At 37.2% G+C, this 25,506-nt stretch overlaps 1 protein-coding gene across 1 annotated transcript; it reads left to right on the plus strand.

The window, feature by feature from the left end:
- The first annotated feature begins 1,466 nt into the window (after positions 1-1,466).
- SERAC1 (serine active site containing 1) lies at positions 1,467-24,831 on the plus strand. The gene is made up of 17 exons (XM_009882320.1): positions 1,467-1,521; positions 2,565-2,660; positions 4,053-4,089; positions 4,404-4,540; positions 4,899-4,988; positions 5,881-6,012; positions 8,382-8,503; positions 9,976-10,104; positions 11,498-11,611; positions 13,241-13,403; positions 16,242-16,392; positions 17,223-17,364; positions 17,782-17,882; positions 21,207-21,304; positions 21,854-22,036; positions 22,517-22,660; positions 24,554-24,831. Exons 1-17 carry the CDS (start codon positions 1,467-1,469, stop codon positions 24,688-24,690), a joined length of 2,031 nt encoding a protein of 676 aa, XP_009880622.1. The 3' UTR covers positions 24,691-24,831.
- Positions 24,832-25,506: the final 675 nt, after the last annotated feature.

Below are 25,506 nucleotides of genomic sequence, written 5' to 3' on the forward strand. Positions count from 1 at the left end.
GGTGCCGGCCCCGGCCCCCGGCCTGCCGATCGACGCTGCCCCGCCCGGGCGCGGGGAGGCCCCGCTCAGCCCGCGCTTGTTAAAAAGCTCCAGAAATAACAGTGGTGCCTTGGGCTTCACCCGCTCCGTGCGAGCGCGTAAAAGGTAACAAAACGGGGTTTTCCCCTTCGCAAAGAGGCAGAGAGTTATCCCCGCTTTCCTCCTTGGCCGTTTAGGTGTTGCATTGCCTAAAATTATATCATCATCATCATCATCATTATTATTATTAAATGTACCCTAATCGCCCAGTTGCCTACTTTGCAGCAGTGGGTCCCTGCCCCGCGCTGGGGTAAGGCCCAACAGAACTGTTGGCACCACAGCAGCTCATCGGCACGGGCCGGTACAGGAGTTCAATGCAGACTGCAGAGCTTCCTGAACCGGCTGTGAAACCGGCTGCAAAATGGGCCATTTGCATTATATTGGTATATCTCTAAGCATATTTGGTCTCAGACCTGAACAGAGGTTCCTGGCAACAAAGAAATGGTACTCGCTTTGGCCCTCTGGTGCTTGCAGGTGTGTGTTTCGAAGTCAGGGAATTGTGGTACCTGGTGTCACCGAACTACACGTTTGTTGCAGTCACAGACTGTGGTTAGGTAGAAGAGTAAATCTGAGTACTGTGATTCTGTGAATAAAGATAGTAAAGATTAGACAGGAAGTTTGGAGGCAGGGGGGGTGTCTCCAGAGGACTGATTATTAATGTCATAAAAGCGTTTCGTAGTGTTGTGTGCTCTGTTGAAGTGAATGGATAAACACAATGCTGAAATGACAGAAGCCAAAAGGTTGTCTTGCTGAGATTGTGGCAGTGCTGGGGTAATGCTAAACCACAAGCAAGGTGAGAAGGGAAAAAAACAAAACTTTGGGGGAAACAGGAAAAGAGCGAAGGCATATGTGTGGACGGAAACAAAAAAGGCCCCTTGTTCAGAGAAATTGGACACTGACATTAAAAGCGAGATAAGCTCTTTTTTTGGTCTGTAGAGATTACCTTATATTCAAGGAGAATATAAAGGGCTCCTATATTTCAAGATCAGATTTACTGATCAAGATTTACACACATGATATTTTACCATTTTGGGGTAATTGTCATGGTGATATAGACTTAATTTGACATTTAATAAGGATGTCTATGTTTCCAACACAGTAATTTGATAAATATGTGAGGGGGGGTGGGGGTGGTTTTAAATCCATTTAAACAGATTAATTCAGTATTTCAGTCAGCGTAAATGTATCAATGCAGACACTAAAATTTCACTTATCATAAAATATGAATGTCATATTACTTCTGCAGTTATGAAAAAACATCTTTTTGTGTATTTTGTGATTGTTATAAATGTTTAATATTCTTTCTGGACTTTGGCATAATTCTTGTACTAAAAATACTACATGTTCTGTCTACTAAGACTTGAGATTTAGTCTTCAACAGAAGTAACATGCAGAACTTGATTGTTGTGGGTTGCCAAACCCAGTTTGTTTATTACCTAACTTATATAAGTTTTTCTTATATAATTCAAATGTCAAGGCAGTAGCTTTTTACTAATACATAAAATGGTAAATATATGTGAGTGGCAGAAACAGGAATTGGTGCTTTTGCCTGGCCTAAATTGGCTTGGTTTTCAGTGCTTGACTAATATAACTATACTTTCTTTGAACCTCATTGTGCAGAGGTGAGGATACATCCTTGATCAGTGGTCTACAGGCCATGGCTCCTTTACAGTCCCTCCTGAATAATCCCACTTCTTCAAAGAGGCAATGTGATATCTAGAATGTGTAAGGAAGTTGCAGCATGCTTAACTCATCTTTCTACTTGTAAAACGGGGAAAATTCGGTGTCTTGCCTCATATATAGGTCAGAAGAATAAATCGTTTCATATTTCTAAAGAACTCAGATACTATTTTCATGGAGATCTTTACTGTCAAGAAGATTCTTGCTTGTACATTTAGAACTTCGGTAGTTCTAAAATATCATATGTGTGTTTGTGATTGGAAAAAAAATTCTAGTTCAATTTCAGCATTCAGTGAATGCAGTGCAATTTGTCTGTATTCTGTGTCATCATAATGCTGAATTGCTAAGGCATTAATTTTAGAAAAGGTTCTCCTTCATGGCTACAGCTAGGTTTTCATTCTTTTGCATGTGTAGGAATTTTTCTAGAATGAGATGCGTCTTCTATGTTTTACCTGTAAGCATGCCCTATGAGTTTCATGGAGTCAGAGCGTTTTAGAACCAGCACTTATTTTCATTAACTGGAGAGTTTTTACATTCTTGAGGTATTAGTCGGATTTACGCTTTAAAGGCAAAACTATGTAGTGAAGTGCAGCCTATTAATTCGAGGAGCTTATAGACTTCTTTAATTCAAGCATATGGAGTGAAATGACACAAATATGGTTTATTGTGACCTTTGCTGTAAATCATGTCCTTTGCTATCGTGACCTTTGCTGTAAAAAGACAGCAAAAAAACTGCAACAGGTTTTTGTGTTCTAATTCTCAAATCAGTCATTACTTTTTCTTTTTTTTCCTCTTTTTTTCTTTACACAGAATGTCAGTGTCCGCTTACTGTATATTTTGCTATAGACAAATAGGAACCTCTGGTCCAGCCACAAAAACACACCTACCCTGGAATGATATCAGTGAGTAAAGTTCCATATGTATTGATCTGAGGTGATAATAAAAAGGAAAAATCTGTGTTGGTATGAGACCATGCATAATTAAATGATACAAAAGATCTAAATCCCTGAATACTTTGTGATCAAAAGCTTTTACTTGCCTAAAGTGGATGTCTGCTTTTGACCTTGCTTTGCATAGTGATATGTAAAATGACACCGGCAGATTATCTGGGATTAGAATATGAGATGAGCCCCTCCCCCCCCAATGCAATCTCATTAAACTACTTTAAACTCCATTTTGTATCTGATTTTTTGTAACCTCTAGAGCCATGAAACAATTACATCCATAAGCTGTGAATAAAGTTTGAATAAAGTTTGTTTCTATTGTTTCTTCCTCCTTATTTACTGATATTAGTTCTGCAATCTTTCTTGCTTAGTCTCTGCTTTCTTTGGTGTCTTCTGTATAGAATGACAATTCTTACAATTCTGAAGTTTATTTTTGAGCATTAAAAGATAGGTTATTTCCGTTTCTGCTCTACAGGAAGCATTGCATTTTTTTCCCTTTACAATCTTCTCTGCCAGTTATTTCTTCAACACGTAGCTGCCTCTTGTCTGCATGCAAAATTCTTATGGTCTCACAAAGACAGAACCTGGTGGCAGTGGTTGTGGGGCAAATCTCCCAATTCATGCTGAGGAAAAGAAATTATTCACGATAGGTGAGATGTGTTCCATTGGGTTTGTTGCTACTGATGATAATAATAGAGTTTCTCTGTATTGAGATCCTTACATCCAGATAATTAGCTCAACTTTGTCCAGGCAAAAGTACTCAAATCTTACAGGAGTTGTTAGACTTAAAAGGGAAATTGTTGCAAGTGACATGTTTATTCAGCTGCTTGCTTTATTAATTAGATTTGTATTATGGAACTCATAATGGAATTTTTTTAAAAAAATGTATTTTCTCAGGGAGACTCTGCAGGACTTTTCAAAGAACATACATACTCCTGTATGTATTCATGTACATTGAAGAAATATCCACACCATGTAAGAAAAAGTTAACTTCTTAAAATAATCTAGAGTTCCAAATGAATGCTAGTGGTACAGGCAGAGAAAGTTTATTGTTGATTCCTGCAGCTGAGCAATGAATGAAATAGATAGGTAGCAATACTCAAAGTAAATAGCACTGGCAGGATACATGTTTCATCATCTTGCTTAGGAGAGCAGGAAATTCTAATCAAGTAATGTTTTCTCCATTTGTAAATTTAGGTAGGGATTTCCTGAAAGCCAGAGAGCCGTAGAAAAATTTTAAAAAGCTTACTCTTAATGACTGACATACTTAATGTCTGGTAATCAAATGCTAACTATGTTTATATTGAGGTGATGCACACAACTTTGACATTAATTTTTTATTTTTTCAAGGAAAAATCGCAAAGGTAACTGGATCACTTATACTAGGGTAAGTTGGAACTGACAAGCATATATGTAACTTATGTATACAGTAAAAATTTTAATTCATGTATCTTTCAAAAAACTTGCCAATACTAGGGGACCTTTAGACGTGGTAGAATATAGTTTTGAAGCGTATTTTCTTATAGTTATTACTACTTTTGAGTATTTTAGATTCTTTTTCTACTTTGCTAAATTAAAATAATCTGCAGACTATTATATACTTGATAAAATCTGAATGATTTGTACCAAAATGATTGTTAATGTATTTTTGCCATCATATTTTTAAATTAATATTCATGTGCAGTTTTCTTTTATTTGAAGAGGTTTTGTATTCATTACGTATGAAGTCCTGTCGTTAAAGAAGTTACTGCAAATCGATACTCAAGCTATACATCAAGAAAAACTTAAATCCCATGTATATGTACGTACAGCTTCTCTAAATCCAAGTGAATATCAAGGTAAGACACATAATTGTTTGGATTCTAAAAATAGAATATTAAGAGAATAGAATGTTTCTGGAAGTCACTCTTATATAAGGAAAGTTGTATTTCCTGAAGTCTGTTACAAAAATAATATTCTTTACAATGACATCAAATTTATTTTAAGCTGGTGGCTGGTTTTTTTAAAGATAATTCTGTACATACAGTTCTCTTCATATGAGATAATTCTCTCTATATATGTCCATATGTATGTGTGTGTCTGTATATATATGCATGTCCATATGTATGTCTGTGTCTGTAATATATATATATATGTGAAAAATAATGTGAAAGAACTGTCTTTCAGACTTCCAGTAATCTACAAATACTCTTGTAGGGATCACATACCAAGCCAGAAAAGAAATCCATAAAGCAGTGAGGAAAATTCTAGAAACAGAAGCTAAAATTTTCCGGAGACCTTTTAATGGTAAGTATTGAAAGCATGGCTTCATCTATCATTAATATTTTTGAATAGTAAAACATAAGCCTTTTAGAAATTAAAATATTTTTTCATACAAACTTAACATGTTCTTTTGTGTTTTAAACAGTGGTAATATTACTTATCATTTTCTATATTGATATAAGATATTAGTATATTTTTATGTATTAATTCATTTTCTAAAAGTAAATTAAAGGGATGGTTAAGAAGAGATTTGAGTTTGTTTTTTTTTATCCTGCTTCAGAAGAGGTTTGAAGCTTAAGATGCCAGGTTTGTGTACGAAAGGTGTTCGGGGCATGAAATACCCTCAACATTTCATTTTAGAAAAGAATGTTATGCTTTCATCAGAATTGCCAATATTAACTGAAAGCAGCACAGTCTTTTTGTAACAGTGTGTCACTGCTGTTTATTTAAAATAAGAATTTCATTTCATATGAGAAACTGTCTGAGAGGTACTATCTATTCTCATTTAACTATCTGTTAAATGATTATAACAATATGTACCTCCACTGTTGTGCTATGAAATTAATTGTTCAAGGTCAGAGCCTCAAGAGTTGCTAATCATTTCCAGGTCCTGCTGGAATCTGGCAATTCTGGTTGGTAAGGGACAGCCAGGGGTTGTGTGTGTAACATATGTGAAATATCAACTCGGTGCCACTAAAATGAATCAAAACCTTCCTATTGATTTAAAGATCAGCATTTTACTGATGTCATTCTGTCATTGTTTGTTGTACTAATTTAATATTAAAACATTATACTACTGTTAATGACTAATACTCAGATATTTAAAGAAGCAGATTTTTTTACTCAATGAATAGAAATGTGACTGTTAAAATGCTCATTAATAATACCTTGGTCTTTATTTCTTTCCTGGTAAAAGAACAATTCAGCACATTTGATGGAGAAGATCATGAATGTGCCTTATGGCTTCTTTTAAAGAGAAGTCAGTCAGAAGACAAAGAGGTCCGACTGCAGGCTGTACAAGACCTGGCAAACAACAGTCACTGGCATGGTAGCGTATCCTGATGTAGCCTAATTCATCCCAGAAATGGAACTAAGTTTCAGTTAGCTGTTCCAAGTCTGCTGCCAACATGAAAAAAAAGCCAGTAGCTGCAAGTAGTGTAAATACACTCTGAAATTTGGTCTAAAATGTGGGGGGTTTATTTACATTTCAAGCAATTGTTCTCTCCTAATGCACTGATAGAGTGTGGCTGCAGTGCAGGCTTCTCTGTTTCCCTACCAGAGAATTGAAACCACTGCCGTGGTGTGCAAGAACAGTTCATGTTCATTAGTTCCTTAATTTTTCTGTTGGGGCTGCTAACATGGTCACAAGTTCTGGCAGTGATTTTTATAAAGCTCTGTAGGAGTGAGTTTAAGGCCATGGTTAAGTTAATAAAAATTGGTTAGGAGCTGACAGGTAGTAAATAGCAAGGTAGTAATGACTAACTATAGGTATGCGCGCACGTTATTTGTAAGCCATTTTCCATCCTAGTTATTATTTAGTAGTAATAAGTCCTTCCTGTTCCTCCAGCAGCAAATATCCATGAAACCCCAAGTAAAGGGGTTGGGGTGTGTATGTGTGTCCTCCTTCCCCCTCTATCACTAGTCGACATAAACAACGTGACACTCTACTCTTGACTCTCATTATTCTGGTAACCAGTCAGTTGAGGACCTTTCACTCTTCCAGGGCAATTCCATGCCATGGGATTTATTTTGTTTCAAATTGCCTCTTTAAAATTCAAATCAATTTCCTCAAGCAATTGACATCAAAATGCTGTGTTTGAAAACATTTGAAAGTTAAGATGTACCAAAGCTGAAGCTTTGTATGCTAATTTGATATAGCTGTCTAGTGTTTGTAGAATACTGTTAGCAGGTGATCTCAGTGCACAAAATGGCTAGTACTCAGGAATCTAGTTGCTTTTTGTTATCTCCTTTTCTCTGTGATGGTCATTGCTGTAGTGTTTTGATGTTTCACAAACACTATTCTTGCCAACTACTTCATGAGGGAAACAGGCTTTTTTTTAAACCTGGTATTCCAAAACCGAGCCCAAGAAAAGTTGAGACTGAAAGTATGTTCTAACTTTTCACAGCTAGGACCAAATTGTTCAGCATACCTGTTATCATAAATACAGTATTTTGCTTGTTCAAAGCATAGCTTCAGTGACTTCAGTTTGCAGCTGTAAGTTATCTGCACCAAATTAAAAATGTGGCCAATCTGTGACTGTTTGTGAAAAGTATATTTTAAATGGCTTGTCAGTTTTATTCTGGAATTGTATAACAGTAACAAGGGTAGAAACAAATTTTTATAGAAAAAAGTGGTGATCCATTTTAAGGTTATGTTTTCTTTTCCTTCCCTTCAGTTTGCCACTTAACTTCAGTATGTAATTTTCAATTTCTCCAGCTATAAAGTAGGTAGGTTTTGGAAAGGAACAGTATTTACTGTTTAAATCCAGTTTCCCTTCTGTAAGGTAACTGAAAGTCTGTCTTCTATCTTCAGTAAGGAAGGGCTATTTAAAATTGTATTGTGGTGCTATCCTGCCTTTTCTAAGGTTACCTGATTTTGTGACATTAACAATTTTATTGAAACATGCCTTTTGTATCATTTAAAATTAGGTTTCTGTGTCTTTGCAGTATTTGAATTTAAGTCTCTGCTTTTTAATACTGTATGCAGAAAAAAGTATCACAGAATCACAGAATCTTCAGAGTTGGAAGGGACCTCTAGAGATCATCTAGTCCAACTCCCCTGCTAGAGCAGGACTGCCCAGAGCACATTACTCAGGACTGCATCCAGGCGGGTCTTGAAAATCTCCAGAGAAGGAGACTCCACAACCTCCCTGGGCAGCCTGTGCCAGTGCTCTGTCACCCTCACCGTAAAGAAATTTTTCCGTGTATTGGAACGGAACTTCCTATGATCCAACTTGTGCCCATTGCCCCTCGTCCTGTCAGTGGGAACCAGTGAAAAGAGTCTGGCTCCATCCTCCTTCAACCCACCCTTTAGATACTTGTATGCAAGATGCCTTCCAAATTATAACTCAAGCTCAGGGGATTAAGCTTGTGTTTGTAGTCTTTGTATTCATTTCACAGTGGCGATACTGAACATTTGCTTTTGCTTGTGTTCAACTTATATCTTAGAACCTTTGTCAAACTGGTCTATAATGAAGATTTAGTGCCCAGGTGTATTTCAGTTCAGTATAGTGCTGGTCTAACATCTTCAGTTTTTATCTTTTGGAACTTGTGGTTCCAAAATCAGAGCTTATTTAAGTAGATGGCGGAGGGGTTTTTTTCAAGTATATTTGCAAAGTAGATCAGAAACTACATTTTAAAACAAATGAAATAATTAAAGTTCGTTTTAACCCTAACACTGAAGTTCTCATGCTACAGATTATCAGTATGGTACAGTTGCCCAAACCTGTGATCAAAGGACTGCTATAGGTCTGGCTCGATCCAAAGATATCGACCTTCGCTTCTTCCTGCCTCCACCACCAATGCCAAAAATAAAGAATGTAAGTAAATGAAAAGTAGGTATTAGATTATTTTTGCTTGCTTGTTTGTTTGTAATGCTTTTGTTGTTGGTAACGATACTAAAGTGGAGTTCTTCTAAAGTAACTAACGCATAGTAAAATTAGGACCAAAATACAAAACTGTAATATAGTGGTACACCCCTATGGTACCTCTGCATTAGTGAATGACATGATGATAGGAGTGTTGATCAATTATTGTTCTCAGACTGCCTATCTACATTACGTATTTACCAGCAGTGACGTTTGAGCCAGTTACAGTCTGATACACACACTGCCTGTCCATATGTAGTAGGCAATGTGAAGCAGTCTTATATTAAGTCATCCTAGATTGTCTAGTTGATACTGTCAGAATCCTACAGGTAGAGAGCACTCCTGGAGGCCTTTGCATCCTCACTGCTGGTGTGGTGCTCTGCTGTAGGCCCACCTCTTTATTGCCAGCTTTTGAGTACCACCAAATCCGTGTTGGATAGATTTGGTCTCGGCTTGCTTTTATGTTAATTAAGAAACCTGTATGTGTGTATATATGGTGGTTTGAGCAGTCATGTGATCATATCAGCTTCTTCAAGTAACAGAATTGGCACATAAAGCATAAGAGGTCTTTTGTAATGCTGATAAAATGAATGCTGGCAGAAGTCCCTGTCAGAGAATACCTGTATATCTTAACCAACAAAAACCTGAGAAAACAGCTTTGATTGTTAGTGATATTCTAGTTTTTGCTTTCTTATCTTTGTAACATTACGTGATGGTGGATCTGTACCTGTCAGTCTTGAAGTACTGGCTTATACTAGTATATGGGTGTGTATATACTTTATTTTTACAGCAGTATGATTGGTCAGTGACTGAAGCTAAGAGTTCCCAGTCTGCTGCTTAGGAAGTTAAAGCAAATCATTGTGGCAGCAAGTGTTGCTCTGCACATCAGATATGTCTCCAGTTCTGATTATAGCAAGGATTAGAATAACTGCAAGTTTCATGACTGTGGGCAAATAAAATGACTTTGTTGAATCTATTTTCCTGTCATCTACCCTGCATTATTAAATGAACATCTATGTGAATATTTTGAAGATTAAAAGAAACGTTGTCTGCATTTTTTACTAGTGATTTATACATTCATTGTAACGGAGCAGAACCAAAATTGCTGTGTAGTTAAGGGTGAGCTTTTAAGCTTCCTGTGCCAAGAGGAACTGTTTTTTTCTTCTGCCCTTCAGACCTATTAGAATAAGGCCACCAAAGTATGAATTTTAAAGCTTGCTTTTCATCACTCGGTGGTTTTAGAATTATCAGTTTCCAAAGTCTTTACAGGTGTAACTATTAAACCGAAGTTGCAAAGCACTCAAGTCCAGGGTTCATATTTTATGGCCTTATTAATATGGCCGATTCCATTATTTTGGATCTTTCTTTACTCTGTGTTTTGCTTCATGCCTTGAACACAAGCTATTTGTGCTTACTTCTCACAGGATTATCCCATAGAAGATGAACTTCGCTTGTTGTTAGTATCTTTACCTCAGACTGGTCTTGATCCATGTGTCCAGTACTTCACATCTCTTGCTTTGCGTGAAAGTAGTCAGACTCTCGCTGCGCAAAGGGTGAGTTCCCACCTGCAGAACAGAACTATTTGGGTTCTTTGTTCCTGCAGAGCTCAAAGATAAAAACCTATTTCCATGTTTTTAAGCATTGTAATAGGAAGAGAATTACAGAGACTTGGTGACTGTAAAACATACGTAAAATCTCTTCGATGTACAGTCTGTCTGCTTGAAAGCTTGTTTATCTTTCCCAGCTGTACTAGTTGGTCTATTGAAAGATTATATCTTTACTTACAAGCATTCCCATAAAGCAGATATTTCAACATTTTGTTCAGAACATTTCCTACCCTTTGTAGTGCTCTTAAAATTATTTTTCACATTTCATCTTACCATTGTTTGAGTGTTCTTTTACTGCTGAGATGATTAAAGCTCTGTTAAGTCTTACTAACAAACTGATGAGTTGTTATCACACCTTAAACAGTAAACTCTCTTATATCACATGGAAATGCCTCCCTGTAACAGGTCACTATTGCCAAAACCAGAACTGGAATAGTCTAGTAGTCTGTTTAGACTTGGAAACTAGGAATTCTTCAACTCTTATCTGTCCGACAACTTCCTGGGTGGCTTTAGAAACATCATTTAAAGTACTGCTATTGCTTAAAAATAATAATTGTAATGCCGGTGTCATCCGTTATCACTTGTGCATTTTATTTTTTTATTAAAACGTTGTGACTCTTTAAATCAGTGATTATTTTGTAAGATGTAATAATAAAAGTGACTGTCACGTTAATAATGATGCCTGTCAGGCTTTGTTTAGATATTTCAGAGTGCAGTAACTGTTTATTTCCTAGGACACAGTTATGTGTAATATTTTTACACTATGACTCCTTTATTGTTTTCACAGCCAGAGCTCTTGCTACAAAGGGAGCTTTGGTAAGACACCACAGTTGGAGGCATTTGATAATCATGCTGTTCTAGAAAACTGTTTTTTATTGAAGTTATACTGGTCTTCTTACTGCATGGTTGAGAGGGACTGGTCTTCAGACACTATGCTATGTATTGAAGACCTTCTTTCCTCCTCTTCTCATTTTTGCATCTATGGAAATCTAGATGCAGTCCGATTCTTGCTTTTTTATGCTTAAGCAAAGTATTTTAAAAGAAGACATTCAGTAACAAAATGAAAATCCTACATTTTCCCCCTTTATTGTATGTTTTGAAGTTAATAGACTGTGGAGATTACCGACTGAAAAATCTAGTTAATATTTTCAGTTAAAAATAGTAGATAGTTTTATAGTGTACTGTTGTGTAATTTGTACATTTTGAAAAGTGCATGCATGCTGTGCACTCTTTACAGCAATTTCTATAGATCATTACACACTCAGTGTTTTAGTTTAGAAATGCTTATTTTATATAGCCATTTGGAATGTGGTATAATTTTTACTGATTCTCATTTCAGGGAGGCTTATGGTGTTTTGGAGGAAATGGACTTCCATATTGTGAGACGTTGAGTAAAATCCCTTCAGAGACAGTGGAACTCTTTTGCTTGCAAGCTTTAGTACAGCATTCTAAGGTAATTTGTCCTTTAAACTATAACTGAAAAGCTACACTTATAAACATTCCTTCCTAATGCTTTCTCATATATCGGGAAGGAGTTGCCATTTCCTTGTCCCCTACCCCGACCCTTTCTGTAAGGATGTTTGGACAACTGAGACTGATGTGAATTGGAAGGCAGCATAATTTTTTCTCATGGGAAGCATATGTAAGTTCTGTTATTGTTTCTAATTAACTCTTACAAGTTTCCCTGTAGTATACCTGTATGTATCTTTCAAGAAGTAAAAGGGCAGCTCTGACACAGCAAAGCAGGAGAGAATGCTTGAAGTCCAAAGGACTGACACTCAAAGTCATTGGAGGTAGATATCATGAGGGAACACTTAGTATTTCCACTCTGCAGCTTCTCAGTAAGCAGGATGCTGATGATGAGAAATTCTTAGTGCAAAGTATGCGTGAATTTGTGTGAGTTGGTGTACATCAGTTCAGAAAGCTTACAAGCGTTCTGTTCTTATGGCTCTTAATCTAACTCTAGTGCAGGTTTCCAGAAAGCAAAGTAGCCTCATGAATTCGCTCTAATCAGAGCCAGAATGGAATGCAAACCTTGTCCATTCACAAAGGCCCTTCCTTCAAGAACTGCTGCCTTTGGGCAGAATATTGCACAGCATGCAGCTAACACAGTGCATCTTCCCCAGACCAGTCTGTTCTTTGCAGACACAGATGAAGAGTATGGAAGACTTTGTGTAACAGTGATTTGTCTTGTTTCCTGTTGCTGCACTCTTCTGTGTGCACTTAATTGCTCAGAAGCCTAGAACATTGAGAAACAGCATTGAGAATACCAAATTGTTATTGGTAGTAGGGATGGAAAAAGTGCGCTTTGCCAGTATTCCTTTCACATCTTCCACATACAGAGAAATTCTGACTTAGTCTAGAATTTTTTATATTCCAGATTTTCAGTTTAAACAAGTTGTGACTGTACTTATTCTGAACGTGTGTTTGTCTTTGTTGAAAGCCACAGACTTTAGGACATTGCAGTTCTATAACTACCACACATTTTTAAGCACTGTAGACAACATGTTCAAGTCATAAGCATTTGGCCAATATCAGTTGTTGACACTACAAATCATTCGTGCATGTTCATCTGCTTGGACTAGAATCTGTTGTTGCCCTTAAGATCAATAATGATAGCAGTACTATTTGGAATGTAGAAATACCTTTGCATTTCAAAGAGAAGGGGTTATACTGATTGCATTTTAGATGGTGAAGAGGAAGACCAGTAGCTCTGGTTGAGATAGTGCTTTAACAAATGCAGACAATTGTCCTGTTCAGACTCTTGAACTTTAGCTGAAATTTGATCATGCCAAGTGGAGAGCGATCTCATCTTCCTCAGATATGGAGGACAGTAGAGTAATGGTACTCGGCATCTTTCAGGTTGTCAATCCATTAGAAATCATGCATTTAGCATATTAAAATATTTACTTCCTCTTCGACTGTGGCATAATAAATTCTACATTAATAAGAATTTCTGTGTAATAAGGGCTCTGCATCATATCGGCACCTTAAAATTCCCTAATTTGTCAATTAATAGCATCTCAAGGAACCTTTTGCGGAATGTCTACTTACTGTCCTTGTATTTGCTGTATAATGCTAGGTTTCTTCTCACTGTGATAAAATTGAAGCTAAAGGAGGCCTTCAGCTACTACAGAGGATATACCAGCTACGTAAAGATTCAGCAAAAATACAAAGGAACATAATTCGCATTATTGGAAATATGGCTTTGGATGAACGTCTTCATTCATCCATAGTACGTGCAGGTAAAAGGAAAGCAAGTGCAAGCAGTCTGAATGTCAGATTCCTGTTCTAAAATTTTCAGAGGATTCGGTGCTTTTGTAAAATGCAAAGTACCATGGTAGTGTAGTGGATTTTATACCTGGGAGGATGGGGAGGTGTTGTCATTGGGTTTAATACAACAAATATAGACAGTTTAGATGGTCTTGATTAAAACTTCCTGTATACTGTCTAGCCAATATATGTCAGTGCTACAGAGGTGTTCTGATTCTGATGGATGGTGAAAATTTAGACTTGGTTGATGTTTGGTTCACATTTCTGGCAAAAATCTTTTGAGTTTCCTACTTTTACAGATCATCTACCTTGTAGATTAATTTTTTTTTAATTGGCTGTGTTTTAGTCTCACAAAGGAACAGACCAGCTTGCAGTCCTTACCTTTTGGAACAAAGTGAAACATGCCTTCCCGCCCTCCCTTGTTTCATGCTAGGCTGGTAACTTCTGCTAAGCTTTGCTCTGATGCCCCTTTTTTAATACCCTTAAATATCACAATGAAAGTTCTGTACCAAATAAATAATTCCCAACATTTTATTAGGAAAGAAATAAAAAGAAAAATAGAAAATACCAGTACGCTGTTGTATACGTCCAAGCTGGTGTCTGCCTCTTAAATGCAGTGTGTGTTTTTTATTTCCCTTTTGCAAAAAGGAGAAGTAGCAAAGGCACAGGGAAAGACCGTGAGGGTGATTAAAAATTTGGAATGACTGTGATATAAAGAACAAATAACTAGACTAAGACAGAAGCAGCGACTGAAGGAGAATACGATGGAGATTTATAAAATCCTTACTGGCATAGAGACAGCAAAAAGGGAATGGTCATCTGCTGTTTCTTATGATGCAAGATCAAAGGTTCTCGTACATCAATTATCAAGAGGTGAAACAAATAAGTATATTTTTTTTTCCATACAGTGCATGACCAAACTAAAACTTGCCACAAAACGTTGTGATTATTGAAGACTTACAAAGCTTCAAAAAGTGATTAGACAAATTCATGGAAAGAAAAATCCATAAATCTCTACACGCAGAAGCCAAGTTGCTTGCTGAAAAATGGGAGGGTATAGTGGAGAATCAGCACTATATACTTACCCTTTTATTGCTCTATTCTTTTAATTTTAATTTTGTTCTGCAACTTCCATTACTGCTCACTTTTGGAGAAAGACAGCTGGACTACAAAAACCTTTGGTCTGAGCTCTAGCACCTTTCTTACATTCTTGCGATGACTGCTAAAACCATATGTATAGAGGAAGAGACTGTAGTTGAAGAGTCAGCAGCTCCCTGGGGCAGAGCTCTGAGTACAAACGGAATTTTAGTCAGTGAACCAGACTGCAGAGATGAGCAGTTGGATACTGCTGGTCAAGAGTTGATAAGACTTCTCTTCTGTTGTGGGATGATGCAAAAGAAGAAAGAACCTCTTTTCCTTTGCAAAAACTGCTGGCACAGAAAGAGGAAGAAAAGCAATGATGCACAGTGTAGTAGCTGTGATGGTGTATCTGGGGACAGAAGGATTCTGAACACTATTTTTGACTCTCCATCTTGGCTCATTTTAAGAGAAATGCAAAACCAGAGACCTTGCTGGTTTTAATCAGACCAGCTTGGCAGTCTTTCATTGTATTTGGAGAACTGAAAATAGATTTTTAGATAATGCTGTTCTTAAGGAGAAATTGCATGGTGATCAACATATATTCTGCTTAAGAATGTAATTTAAATGCACAATTCTTAAAAAAAAATTACAGTTCCCAAAGGTACTTGCATTTAAACAAAACTCATATGTCAATTCATTCTTTTCCTCAATCCAATGAGCTAACTATTTTGAATTAGCAACTTACTGGCTATACTAATAGCCACATACTGTACATGATTCTGAAACAGTGCTCACAAAGTAAATTGTTACTTCTTTTTCAAATCAGCCTCCATTTGAAAATCTCTCTTTAGAGTGTTCCCAGGTTTTATTTATGAACTTGACTTTAATGTAATTGTGATTTATAGACCACTTTTGCTAACAGCAACAAGAGTTATCAGGATTTTAAAGAAATACATGTATCTGTGTGTGTATAAAAGACAGTTCTTTGCATTTCTCAGTAGTCTATGAACATCCCCACCCATGTATAAGAAACTATATTTTACATCCTAGGTAAAGTATTATAAAGTGTCTGTTTTTTTTCTTGAGCTAGCTGTAACTTAAAATTTTATTGAGGAATGCATTCAAAGGTTTCCTTCATTAATTTTCTTATGTTTCTTAGGTATATACAGTATACTATTTTTAGAATAGTGAGGACGTTTTAATTCCTTAAACATTTTTTCACACACTGGATTTCAAAATTAGAAATGGTTGTACTCTCACAGCAAGCATCAATTTTTCCACCTGCCATTATTCCTGTGGGTTGTTTTCTTTGTCTTATTTATGCTTTAAGCTTCATTTTCTCTCTGGGACGTTTCTTTTCTCTGTCTTTCTTGCATCTTACCTGCAAAAAGAGGCTCAAGATCTGTTCCCTCTTTGACAACTGCACTGACCTGCTGATACACTTTCTTTTTCTTCTGAGAAGGGGTTCTCCTTCAGATGATAAGCTGAAGAGCAGTAAAATACATTGCCTCCTCACTGCTCTGGATTTTTGCATTTTGGAGGTTCTACTTATCTAGCATTGGCTTTCATGCGGTAAGGAGAGTGAATTGAAATAGTTTGTTTTGATGTTGCCATTCTTAAGTTTTAACATCTATTTTCACAAGTATACTTTGAAGGATGACGTTTCTGAATTCCTTTGTTTGGATGATGTTTCTAATTAGTTAACCTGCCACTTTATTTTTTCAATGTAGGTTGGGTTTCTGTACTTGCTGAAGTAATGAAATCCCCACATGTCATTCAGTCTTCTCATGCATCCAGAGCTTTGGCTAATCTAGACAGGGACACAGTGGAAGAAAAGTATCCAGACGGTGTTTATGTCTTACATCCACAATATCGTAGCAGGTAAAGCAGAAGGAGGTATTGTACGTGCTGTACTTTGAGTTACTTGTTATGCTGTTCAGGTACGAAACTTTGGAAGGGTTGACATCAGAGTGCTGCTGTAGTCATGTCACCTGCTCCTCCTGTTCTTCGGTGGGTTGAGAGGACTGAATTTAAATTCTCAAATAGGAGAACAACAGAAGTGCTGGGAGCAGTCCATAGCCATGAAAAGAGTATTATTGTACTGCATGGAAAAATCCAACCACAAACCATGAGATGAATTATTGCTTTGCATGCATTGCAACCATTTAACCTTTGTGTTGGCTGTCTTGGGGTACAGTGCCTTGTAATTATTCTGTTGGCAGCAGCACATGTTGGCCTAAGATGCAGTAAATTTATAGCTTCAGCATCTTTTAATTGTGATTGTGTATCTGGGACTGAAGCAGTCTCCAATGTGGTATGTCACTTAGTAGCAACTATTCCCTGTGTCACTGGTGTTAGTCAGGTTACAGTGAAGATCTAATTTGGTGATAAAGCTGGAACTAGCAAGCTTCATTAGCAGTAGCTGGAGAGAATGGTGTTTTTCATTATGTAAAAATGTAATTTGTGAGGTGGGTACTTTTCATACCTCTTTTAAATCTGTCTCTTCTGGGTGGATCCCTGGCTTTTATCTTGATCTGACTATCCTCTTTGAAATATCATGAAATTTCATTAAATGCTGTCCATAAGATAAGAAATCACATGGTGGGAACAATAGCATTTTGGCATCCCTTAGGTTAAAAGTTCTTTGTAAATTTAATTTGCTAAAAGAATATGTACCATGCATCTCTTAAAAATTCCTTTTTCTGTATCAGTCAGCCCATCAGAGCAGACATCCTCTTTGTTCACGGTCTTTTGGGAGCAGCATTTAAAACCTGGCGACAGCAAGACATTGACCGGCATTTGGATAAAAAAGCTTCAGAAGGGGAAGAGGACTATAGCCAGTGCTGGCCAAAGGTAAAAAGACAATAACATTTCCACATGTGGCTGTTGTTTTCTCATTAGTGAGAGCTGTCCAGAGGACACGTTGCTATAACCACCGAACTATCTCTGTAAAACTTAAGCTGATCCATCCTGTTGGTAATCTTAGTAATTCTTGTTGCACCCAGGAGAGGGAGCCAGGAACGCACGAGTTAGTAATCCATCTCCATCCTTTGCCTACTTTGTGGCTGAGGAACAGGCTGAGTTCACCAGCATGTAATAAAAGAAAAATAGTCTAGGTGTAAGATGTATTTGGGGATTAACTGAAGAGCAAAAATCTTGCCTGATATTGTCCCCATAGTAACATTTTTGCTTCATTGCTGGTAACTTGCTTGCAAGAGTTTAAGCACTTCAATTATAAGCTCCTTTTGGTTTCACCTTTCTTTAATTTAGACATGGCTTGCTTCAGACTGTCCTGCCCTTAGAATCATATCTGTGGAATACGACACCCATTTGAGTGATTGGAAAGCCAAATGTCCTGTTGAGGCTCACAGGTAACAAATGTAGTGTCTGCGGTTCGGAGGAGGGGCAGGAGGGAGACATGGAAAGCTGATGCTTGGGATCACCTAGTGTGAGACAGTGAATTTAACTTTTCCTGTTGCTTTTGGAAAAACATTAAGGACAGTCATGGTATGCTTGAGCTTTTTAGCTTCATGGATAATTACTTGTGGAAACTTCCTAAATTCTTACAGTCTATTCTGCTTTGTGTTTAGGGGAGACACTAAATTATGCTATTAGTTGGTGTAAATATAGCATCAATTTTATATCTTAAGGGAAGTATTTCTTAAACTTAAAATGACCAAATACTGCTCCATAAGCACAGCAAAAAAATCACTGTACTATGACTTTATACTCATGATAAAATGAAACATATAATTTTCAAAGTCATAGAATTGTTTAGGTTGGAACAGACCTTTAAGATCATTGAGTCCAACCATTAACCTAATACTGCCAAGTCCACCACTAAACCATGTCCCTAAGCACCGCATCTGCCTGTCTTCTAAACACCTCTGGGGATGGTGACTCCACCACTTCCCTGGGCAGCCTGTTCCAATGCTTGACAACCTTTTGGGTGAAGAAATTTTTCCTAATGTCTAATCTAAACCTCCCCTGGCACAACTTGATGCTGTTTCCTCTCGTCCTGTCACTTGTTACTTGGGAGAACAGACTGACCCCCACCTCGCAACAACTTCATTTCAGGTAGCTGTAGAGAGTGATAAGGTCTCTCCTCAGCCTCCTTTTCTCCAGGCTGAACAACCCCAGTTCCCTCAGCTACTCCTCATGAGACTTGTTCTCTAGACCCTTCACCAGCTTTGTTGTTCTTCTTTGGACACCCACCAGTATCTCAATGTCTTTCACATAGTGAGGGGCCCAAAGCTGGACACAGTATTCAAGGTGCAGCCTCACCAGTGCCTAGTATAGGGGGACAATCACTTCCCTAGTCCTGGCCACACTATTTCTGATACCAAGATACTTTTATTCAAGAACTGTTCATCCCTGGAAAGAGATTCGTGTAATTCATTGACAGATAAAATACTGCAAGTGTATCTAGTTTGGTCAGATAGTATAATTCACCTTGTCAGAGGAATTGTGTTTTTACTGACGATGAACCAGGTAGGTCAGAGGAAGATGCTACCTCCAAACATATTCCTTCAAAAAAATAAAAATATGTTAGGCCTGGAAATGTTATTTGGCGTGAATGGATTTTAGGCTTAGTAATTGAGTTCAGTGATCTTTAAATCGGATCCTAATCTGAGTCCTTTGAACACTTATGCAGATACTTAAACATGGAACTAGTACTGTAGATTTGACTTGTATATTCAGGGAAGGCATGTGCATGACTGCTCACAGGTTAAGGATCTGAAAATTGATTATGTTTTGTGTGGGGGAGAAAAAAAATCAGCACGTGTATAATAGACTGGAAACTTGGTGCATGTTCATTGCCTCCTCCCTATGGATATACGAAGGATCAATGTAATTATTGCATTAAAGAAAGCATGTAAGCAGGGAAAAAATAAGGAAGACATGGCTGTTAGTATGTTTGAAATTATGCAGAACAATGACAGTAAAAAACCATGTAGGTGGTTACCTCTAGAAGGTTCAGAGAAGACTGGACCTTGTAGAGGGACTGTGTACCTCGTTTCTCATCCAAAGAAAAGCAGCGAAGCTGGTGAGGGGTCCGGAGCACAAGTCTTATGAGGAGGGGCTGAGGGAATTGGGGTTGTTCAGCCTGGAGAAAAGGGGGCTGAGGGGAGACCTTATTGCTCTCTACAACTGCCTGAAAGGAGAATGTAGAGAGGTGGGGTGGGTCTGTTCTCTCAAGTAACAGATGACAGGACGAGAGGAAACAGCATCAAGTTGTGCCAGGGGAGGTTTAGATTGGATATTAGGAAAAATTTCTTCACCTAAAGGTTTATCAAGCATTGGAACAGGCTGCCCAGGGAAGTGGTGGAGTCACCATCCCCAGAGGTGTTTAGAAGACAGGCAGATGCGGTGCTTAGGGACATGGTTTAGTGGTGGACTTGGCAGTATTAGGTTAATGGTTGGACTCAATGATCTTAAGGATCTTTTCCAACTTAAATGATTCTATGATTCTAAAAGAACCTTTTATCTGTGTCCATCTAGAGTTAGTATAATGGAAGAAAAATTAAAAAATAAATTAAAATATATTTATTTATTTATTTTTAAGATAATATCTTTTTCATTACAGAATGGAAAATTCCATTACCTGCTATTAATGGTCACTCCAGCGCAGTATTTGATTATTTTATAATGTGATATGGTTAACAAAAAATGAAAGATCTTGAAGATATTTTTAACTCGCAGGAACAGAGATGTAGCAGTAGAATCACAACCTTATGACTGCTTCAAGTGTATAGGCTCATTTGCTGTTTCAAAAATGAATTTTTATGTCTCCCAGCTATCCTAAAGTCTATTGTTCAGCTGAAAAGATAACATTTGAGTATCCTTTTCGTATGTGTTATAAAACCAATATCTAGTGAGAATGCTGAGAACCAATAGAGACGAAGTGAATTATTTTGCACAGCGGTTGCCCAATATCCTGATGTTTTCATTATCGGAGGGTCTTCTATGTTTGATTCTTGTTACACTGCAAGGAGTAACAATGTTGCATTTTGAAGCTTGGATTGGTTTTGTTGGTTCCACCACAAATTCATTTTCAACCTCTAACATATAGCCTGTCCTTTCCAGAGCTCAGTCTCTTCGTTTATAAAGTGGAGATTATTGTGCTTCTATACTATTCCAGTACAAAGCACTTGGGTAATATTGTCTGGAAAGTATAACAGACATTATCTGAGATGATTTTTTTTTAATGTAATGATTGATCATGTACTTAGTTATTAAATTCTTGTACATTGCTCCACATTTTGAGCGCTGTTCAGCAAAGTACATTTTTGTCAGATGTTAGGTATATTCTTGTTTCTGGGGATAAAGTTCATTATGCATTCATGATGCTTTCATAAAATGAAAATGTAATTTTGTTACAATGTGTAAATGAATCTAAAACTCCACAAAAAGATTTGTTTTTAAAGCTGAAAGAAATGAGTGGTGAGTGAAATAAAAATAAAACTTTCTAGCAAGCTCAAGAGACTGAATTTAGCTCAATTCCTGTTGTCCTTGTGAAGCCAACCTTACAAAAGTTTTTGGCATTTTTCATTGTAGCAAGAATAATTCAGTAATTAACGTTATGTACCTAATTCACTTTCATAAACACGCAGCACTGAAAATTCATTCTGTTTTAACATTGCCTTTTAACCTATCGTGCTTCATCACGCTTGTGTTTGTTTTTTTCTTTGCAGGAAGTCTATTGCTTACAGGAGCAATGAGCTTCTTGACAAGCTCAGAGCTGCTGGGATTGGAGACAGACCTTTGGTGTGGGTATCACATAGCATGGGTGGTAAGCACATTGCCTGGTTGATAGAAAATATTTATTTGCTGTTATATTTCAGAATAAGCTGTTAACCAAATTCAGTCTCAAATGCAATTATTCAGAACAGTTTATCTAAAAAATTTGCAAAAACCTAAAAATGGAAAATAGATTTCTACTTTCTTAATGCAGTGTATTCAATAGCATATACATTTTTAAAGGATTTTTATTGCTGTTTGTTTTTAGTGTGTTGATTTAAAAACAAAAAAAATCAGTGAATTGAAATTCATGTAAATGGGAATCCAGAGGCAAAATTTTCTCCATGATTAGGCAGATAGTAAATGTCATTAGCAACACTTAAAGCAAATGAAAATTGGATTTGCATCATTCATTGACATTTTATTTTAATGCCTCCTCAGATTTGGTTTGGGTTTTTTTCAACTTAATCTTAGATATTTGACAAACTAAGGACTAATCAACTGAGGCAAGAATATAGTTAGTTGTTTCATGGATAATATAGCATGATCATTATTTTCACGGTGGTTTAAATCCCCGCATTAATTCAGTTTCTGTTGCCAGGTCTTCTAGTCAAAAAGATGTTGGTGGATGCTTCCAAGAATCCAGAAATGGATAAAATTGTAAACAACACCAGAGGAATCATATTTTATAGCGTACCTCACCATGGTTCCCAGCTGGCTGAATATTCTATAAATGCCAGATATCTTCTCTTTCCGTCTGTGGAGGTTAAAGAACTCAGCAAGGGTACGCTCACTTTGCTACCATTTAACAACGGGGATCTATGCTAATCTGCTCATGATGCATTTTTTATTATGCTGTCAGAAAAAGCTGGATAAAAACAACAACCCCCCCTTTTTATGTTTTGGGTTGTGTGACAAATTACTGTAAGTAGTTTTGAGTAACTGTTTCATTTGATTGCAGAGACGAGGGGAAAAAAGGAGTCAGAACAAGTTCATAGAAGAGTAGTTTGGGCCATTTAGCAATGTAGTAACTCAACATGTGCTGGACTTTTGACTCTTATCTTCTAAACAAATTCCATGCTATGCAGAAATAAACAATTGTTGCATATGATAGCTGGAAGAAGGGATTACAAGCAAAATGCTACTTCATTTACTGGAGTATTAATTTTTCCAAAGCATCTCTTTAGGAATGCAGTCTTGCCTGACAAACGCTATAGTCTTATGTTCAAGATAACACTGCAAAAATTATGTTGTTCTTTCTCAGATTCTCCTGCCCTTAAAGAGCTGAATGATGACTTCCTGTCTTTTGCCAAAGATAAGAAATTTTCAGTGCTGAGTTTTGCAGAAACCTTACCAACACACATAGGCAGTATGATAAAACTGCATGTCGTACCTCTGGAATCAGCAAGTAAGTCAAATAGCCATTTAATTTATTTAACTTCGTATATATTCATGTACACATCGATAAAGGATTATAAATGCTATGGTGGAAAGACCTAGAATATATCTGTTGTGTTGTGGGTTTTTTTCTTTAAACTTTGGCTGAATTTAAACTACAGTCTCCCTGCTGAGATCAGAGGCAGCTACGTTTATATCTTAGGAGTTGTTTGTTTTGATTTTTCTAAATGTGAGTAACACTTGCATATTGAAAAAAGCAGGGTAGACCCTGGTCTAATGTTACATTGTTGTAGTCCTTTCCTTTGTAATTAGGAGTAACTGTTGTTTATCCTTGTACAGGTAGGCTGAATAGTGTTTCAGAAGCTCCCACAAATTCCAACTATTTCCTCCCTTAAAAACCAAGAAAGAAAATTAGTAAACTGCTAATGGAAGGAAAAAGTCACAAAACTGTTTTTCAGTGTTAAGAATCCTTCATCTTCCCTATCTCAGGCACTCAAGCAACAGAGTTTACCTCCTGAAAAGTTCCCTCCATCTTTTTGCCTTTTGTAGGAGCAGGGAAAACCAGATAGTTCTTCCTCTTCTTTCTTTATGGGTATTCAACTTAGAGAATTGTTTTAAGTCTGATATTTTCAGGTCTTGCATGAGCAAAACCCTCTTCTGCACTGCCCAAGGAACTTGTAAAGCCTTGAACAGAAACCGTTGCTTTGTGGGGTTTTAGATCAGGCTTTCCACCAGCTAATCCACTAGCTTAAATGCAAGGCTATTTACTCTGAAAAAGGTGGACCATACATCCCTGTTTTCCGGAGTCAGTATTTAGCGATATTTTTTCAGTATATTTTCTCAAGGAGCAATTGTTTGCAAAAACGTTGCTGATGCAATTTTATGGGCGAGGACTGAAAAACTGGGCATTTATTTTTTTTAATGAAATAAAATGAAAAAGAAGGCTGGATAACAGTGCACAAATAAGCACTGTGCACTTATAATTTTGTAGCATATTTCTCCTCTTCTAGAGATGATGCATAATGCAGCCCATGAGTTCTCAAAAGCCTTTAGAGGGCACATGACAGTTCGGTGGCATGACACTCACTTTGTTCAAAACCCAGGCTAACAAGCAGTACACTGACTGTTTCTTACATGCACACTTGGGCACATGAAAGCAAACCTTCATCCTGCTCTAATGTAATTTTACGTCGGTAAAGATCCAGAGTTCCAAGCAAAATGGAGGATTTCTCAGAAGGCTGAGTGAATAGACAATAAACTGGAATGTGGCAGTCACAGCATCCCAACTGGAAAGTTCACTAGTAGTGATAGCTGTCAGGAAAGAACAAATGCCATAGTGTGCCCCAAAATCAGTAGCTGAAAATTGAATACTTGCGTTCTGCAATTAAGCAATGTAAATTTTTCATGTCCCCAGAAATGCGTGTAGTGATTTGTGGCATATTTCAGGTTCATTCTAGTCCCATTTTTAATCTCCACATCAAAGTACTTTTATAAGGCATATGGGCCGCTCATGGTGATCAGAATCTGGGTACCCCTATCCTTGTTCATGTCAGTGCTTAAACTTTGGGCAGAACTTTGCTGTCAGTCAGTTGCTGGTAAATGAAGTTTTGATTCTTCAAAGTTGTCTGTATGGAGAAACGTATATTTGTGTATTCCCAATAAAGATAGTAGAACTCTGACCTAACGGTTCACCAGTGTGGGTTTTGTAGCACTGTATAGCTCTGACTATAACAGTGTGTATTGATGCTTTTAGCACATTAAAAAATAATGAAGACAAAATAGTTAAACTGAAGACAAAAGTTGCTTTTGAGGGAGAAATTACTAATGCAAGATGCTCTTTTCAGTCTAGGTGATCTTATGAACTTTGGTAGTTTTTTCCTCTTTTTTTTTTCCCCTCTACCAGAGTTGGGAATTGGAGACCTTATTCCAGTGGATGTTAATCATCTAAATATTTGTAAGCCAAAGAAGAAGGATGCTTTCCTGTACCAACGTACATTGAAGTTCATTCAGGATGTTTTAGCCCAAGAACTTGGAGACTGAGTTTTTGCCATCCTTGGCTGCTTATTTCTTCTATTTGGTGTATCACAGTAAGTTCTTCTCCTAATATTTGTTAGGGAAACTGCAGAACTACAAAGATCCTATGTCAATAGTATCTGCTGCTAAAATAATTTTCAGTGCATCGCTGACATAGACACCTCTCCAACTTATTTCTAAAATATATTCAACAGATACAAACTGAAGTCCTATGAACTTGGCAAAAAGAAAATGTGTGTTGGCTTGGAGTGATCATGATCTGTCAACAAAATGGGTGTAAATTCTCCAGCAATTTGGCTTGGGGGGTGATGGGGATTCAGTGGAAGAGAAGTTTCACTTAGTCTAAAGATATCCATTCGGAGCAACACAGCTAGACTATGAAAAGTGCCCAGGATATCTTCTTTTAGCCCCCCCTCAAAAAAAGCTTGCTCTGGAGGTAGGTGATTTCGTTAAGGTAAATATACATCTGGGACTAAAGTCTTACAGAAGCAGTTAACTGAGGTGCTTATTTGTTGTGTCAACGGGGAGAAGAAGCATATGGCTGCCTCAAAGCTTTTGTTTCCTGTCCATGTGAAGTAGTCTGACTGGAGCCTGAAGAAATTTATCCAAGTGAATGAAGGTAGCATTTTGGTCTAGTGGCCCAATTACAGGAGGTTTTGTAATTTGCCTTTTCATTTAATAGACCACCCAGATTTGTCAGCAAATACGGCATCTGTTTTCTGTGTGAGAAAGAGATAGGTTGGTACATTGTCTTGCATAGACAATTGTAGTTTTAATCTGTTTGTATAAGTGAAAACTAAACAAATGTTCACCTTCTTTTAC

This window comes from Charadrius vociferus, unplaced genomic scaffold (assembly GCF_000708025.1).
Source record: "Charadrius vociferus isolate BGI_N301 unplaced genomic scaffold, ASM70802v2 scaffold13, whole genome shotgun sequence".
In the NCBI taxonomy this organism is placed as follows: Eukaryota; Metazoa; Chordata; class Aves; order Charadriiformes; family Charadriidae; genus Charadrius; species Charadrius vociferus.

Excerpts from the sequence above, each read along its gene's own strand:
- SERAC1 (XM_009882320.1), top strand. The coding sequence starts at position 1,467 with ATGCAGAACTTGATTGTTGTGGGTTGCCAAACCCAGTTTGTTTATTAC. Across the intron at positions 4,090-4,403 it reads ACTGGATCACTTATACTAGG|AGGTTTTGTATTCATTACGT; the intron begins GTAAGTTGGAAC and ends TTTTATTTGAAG. Across the intron at positions 4,541-4,898 it reads AAATCCAAGTGAATATCAAG|GGATCACATACCAAGCCAGA; the intron begins GTAAGACACATA and ends ATACTCTTGTAG.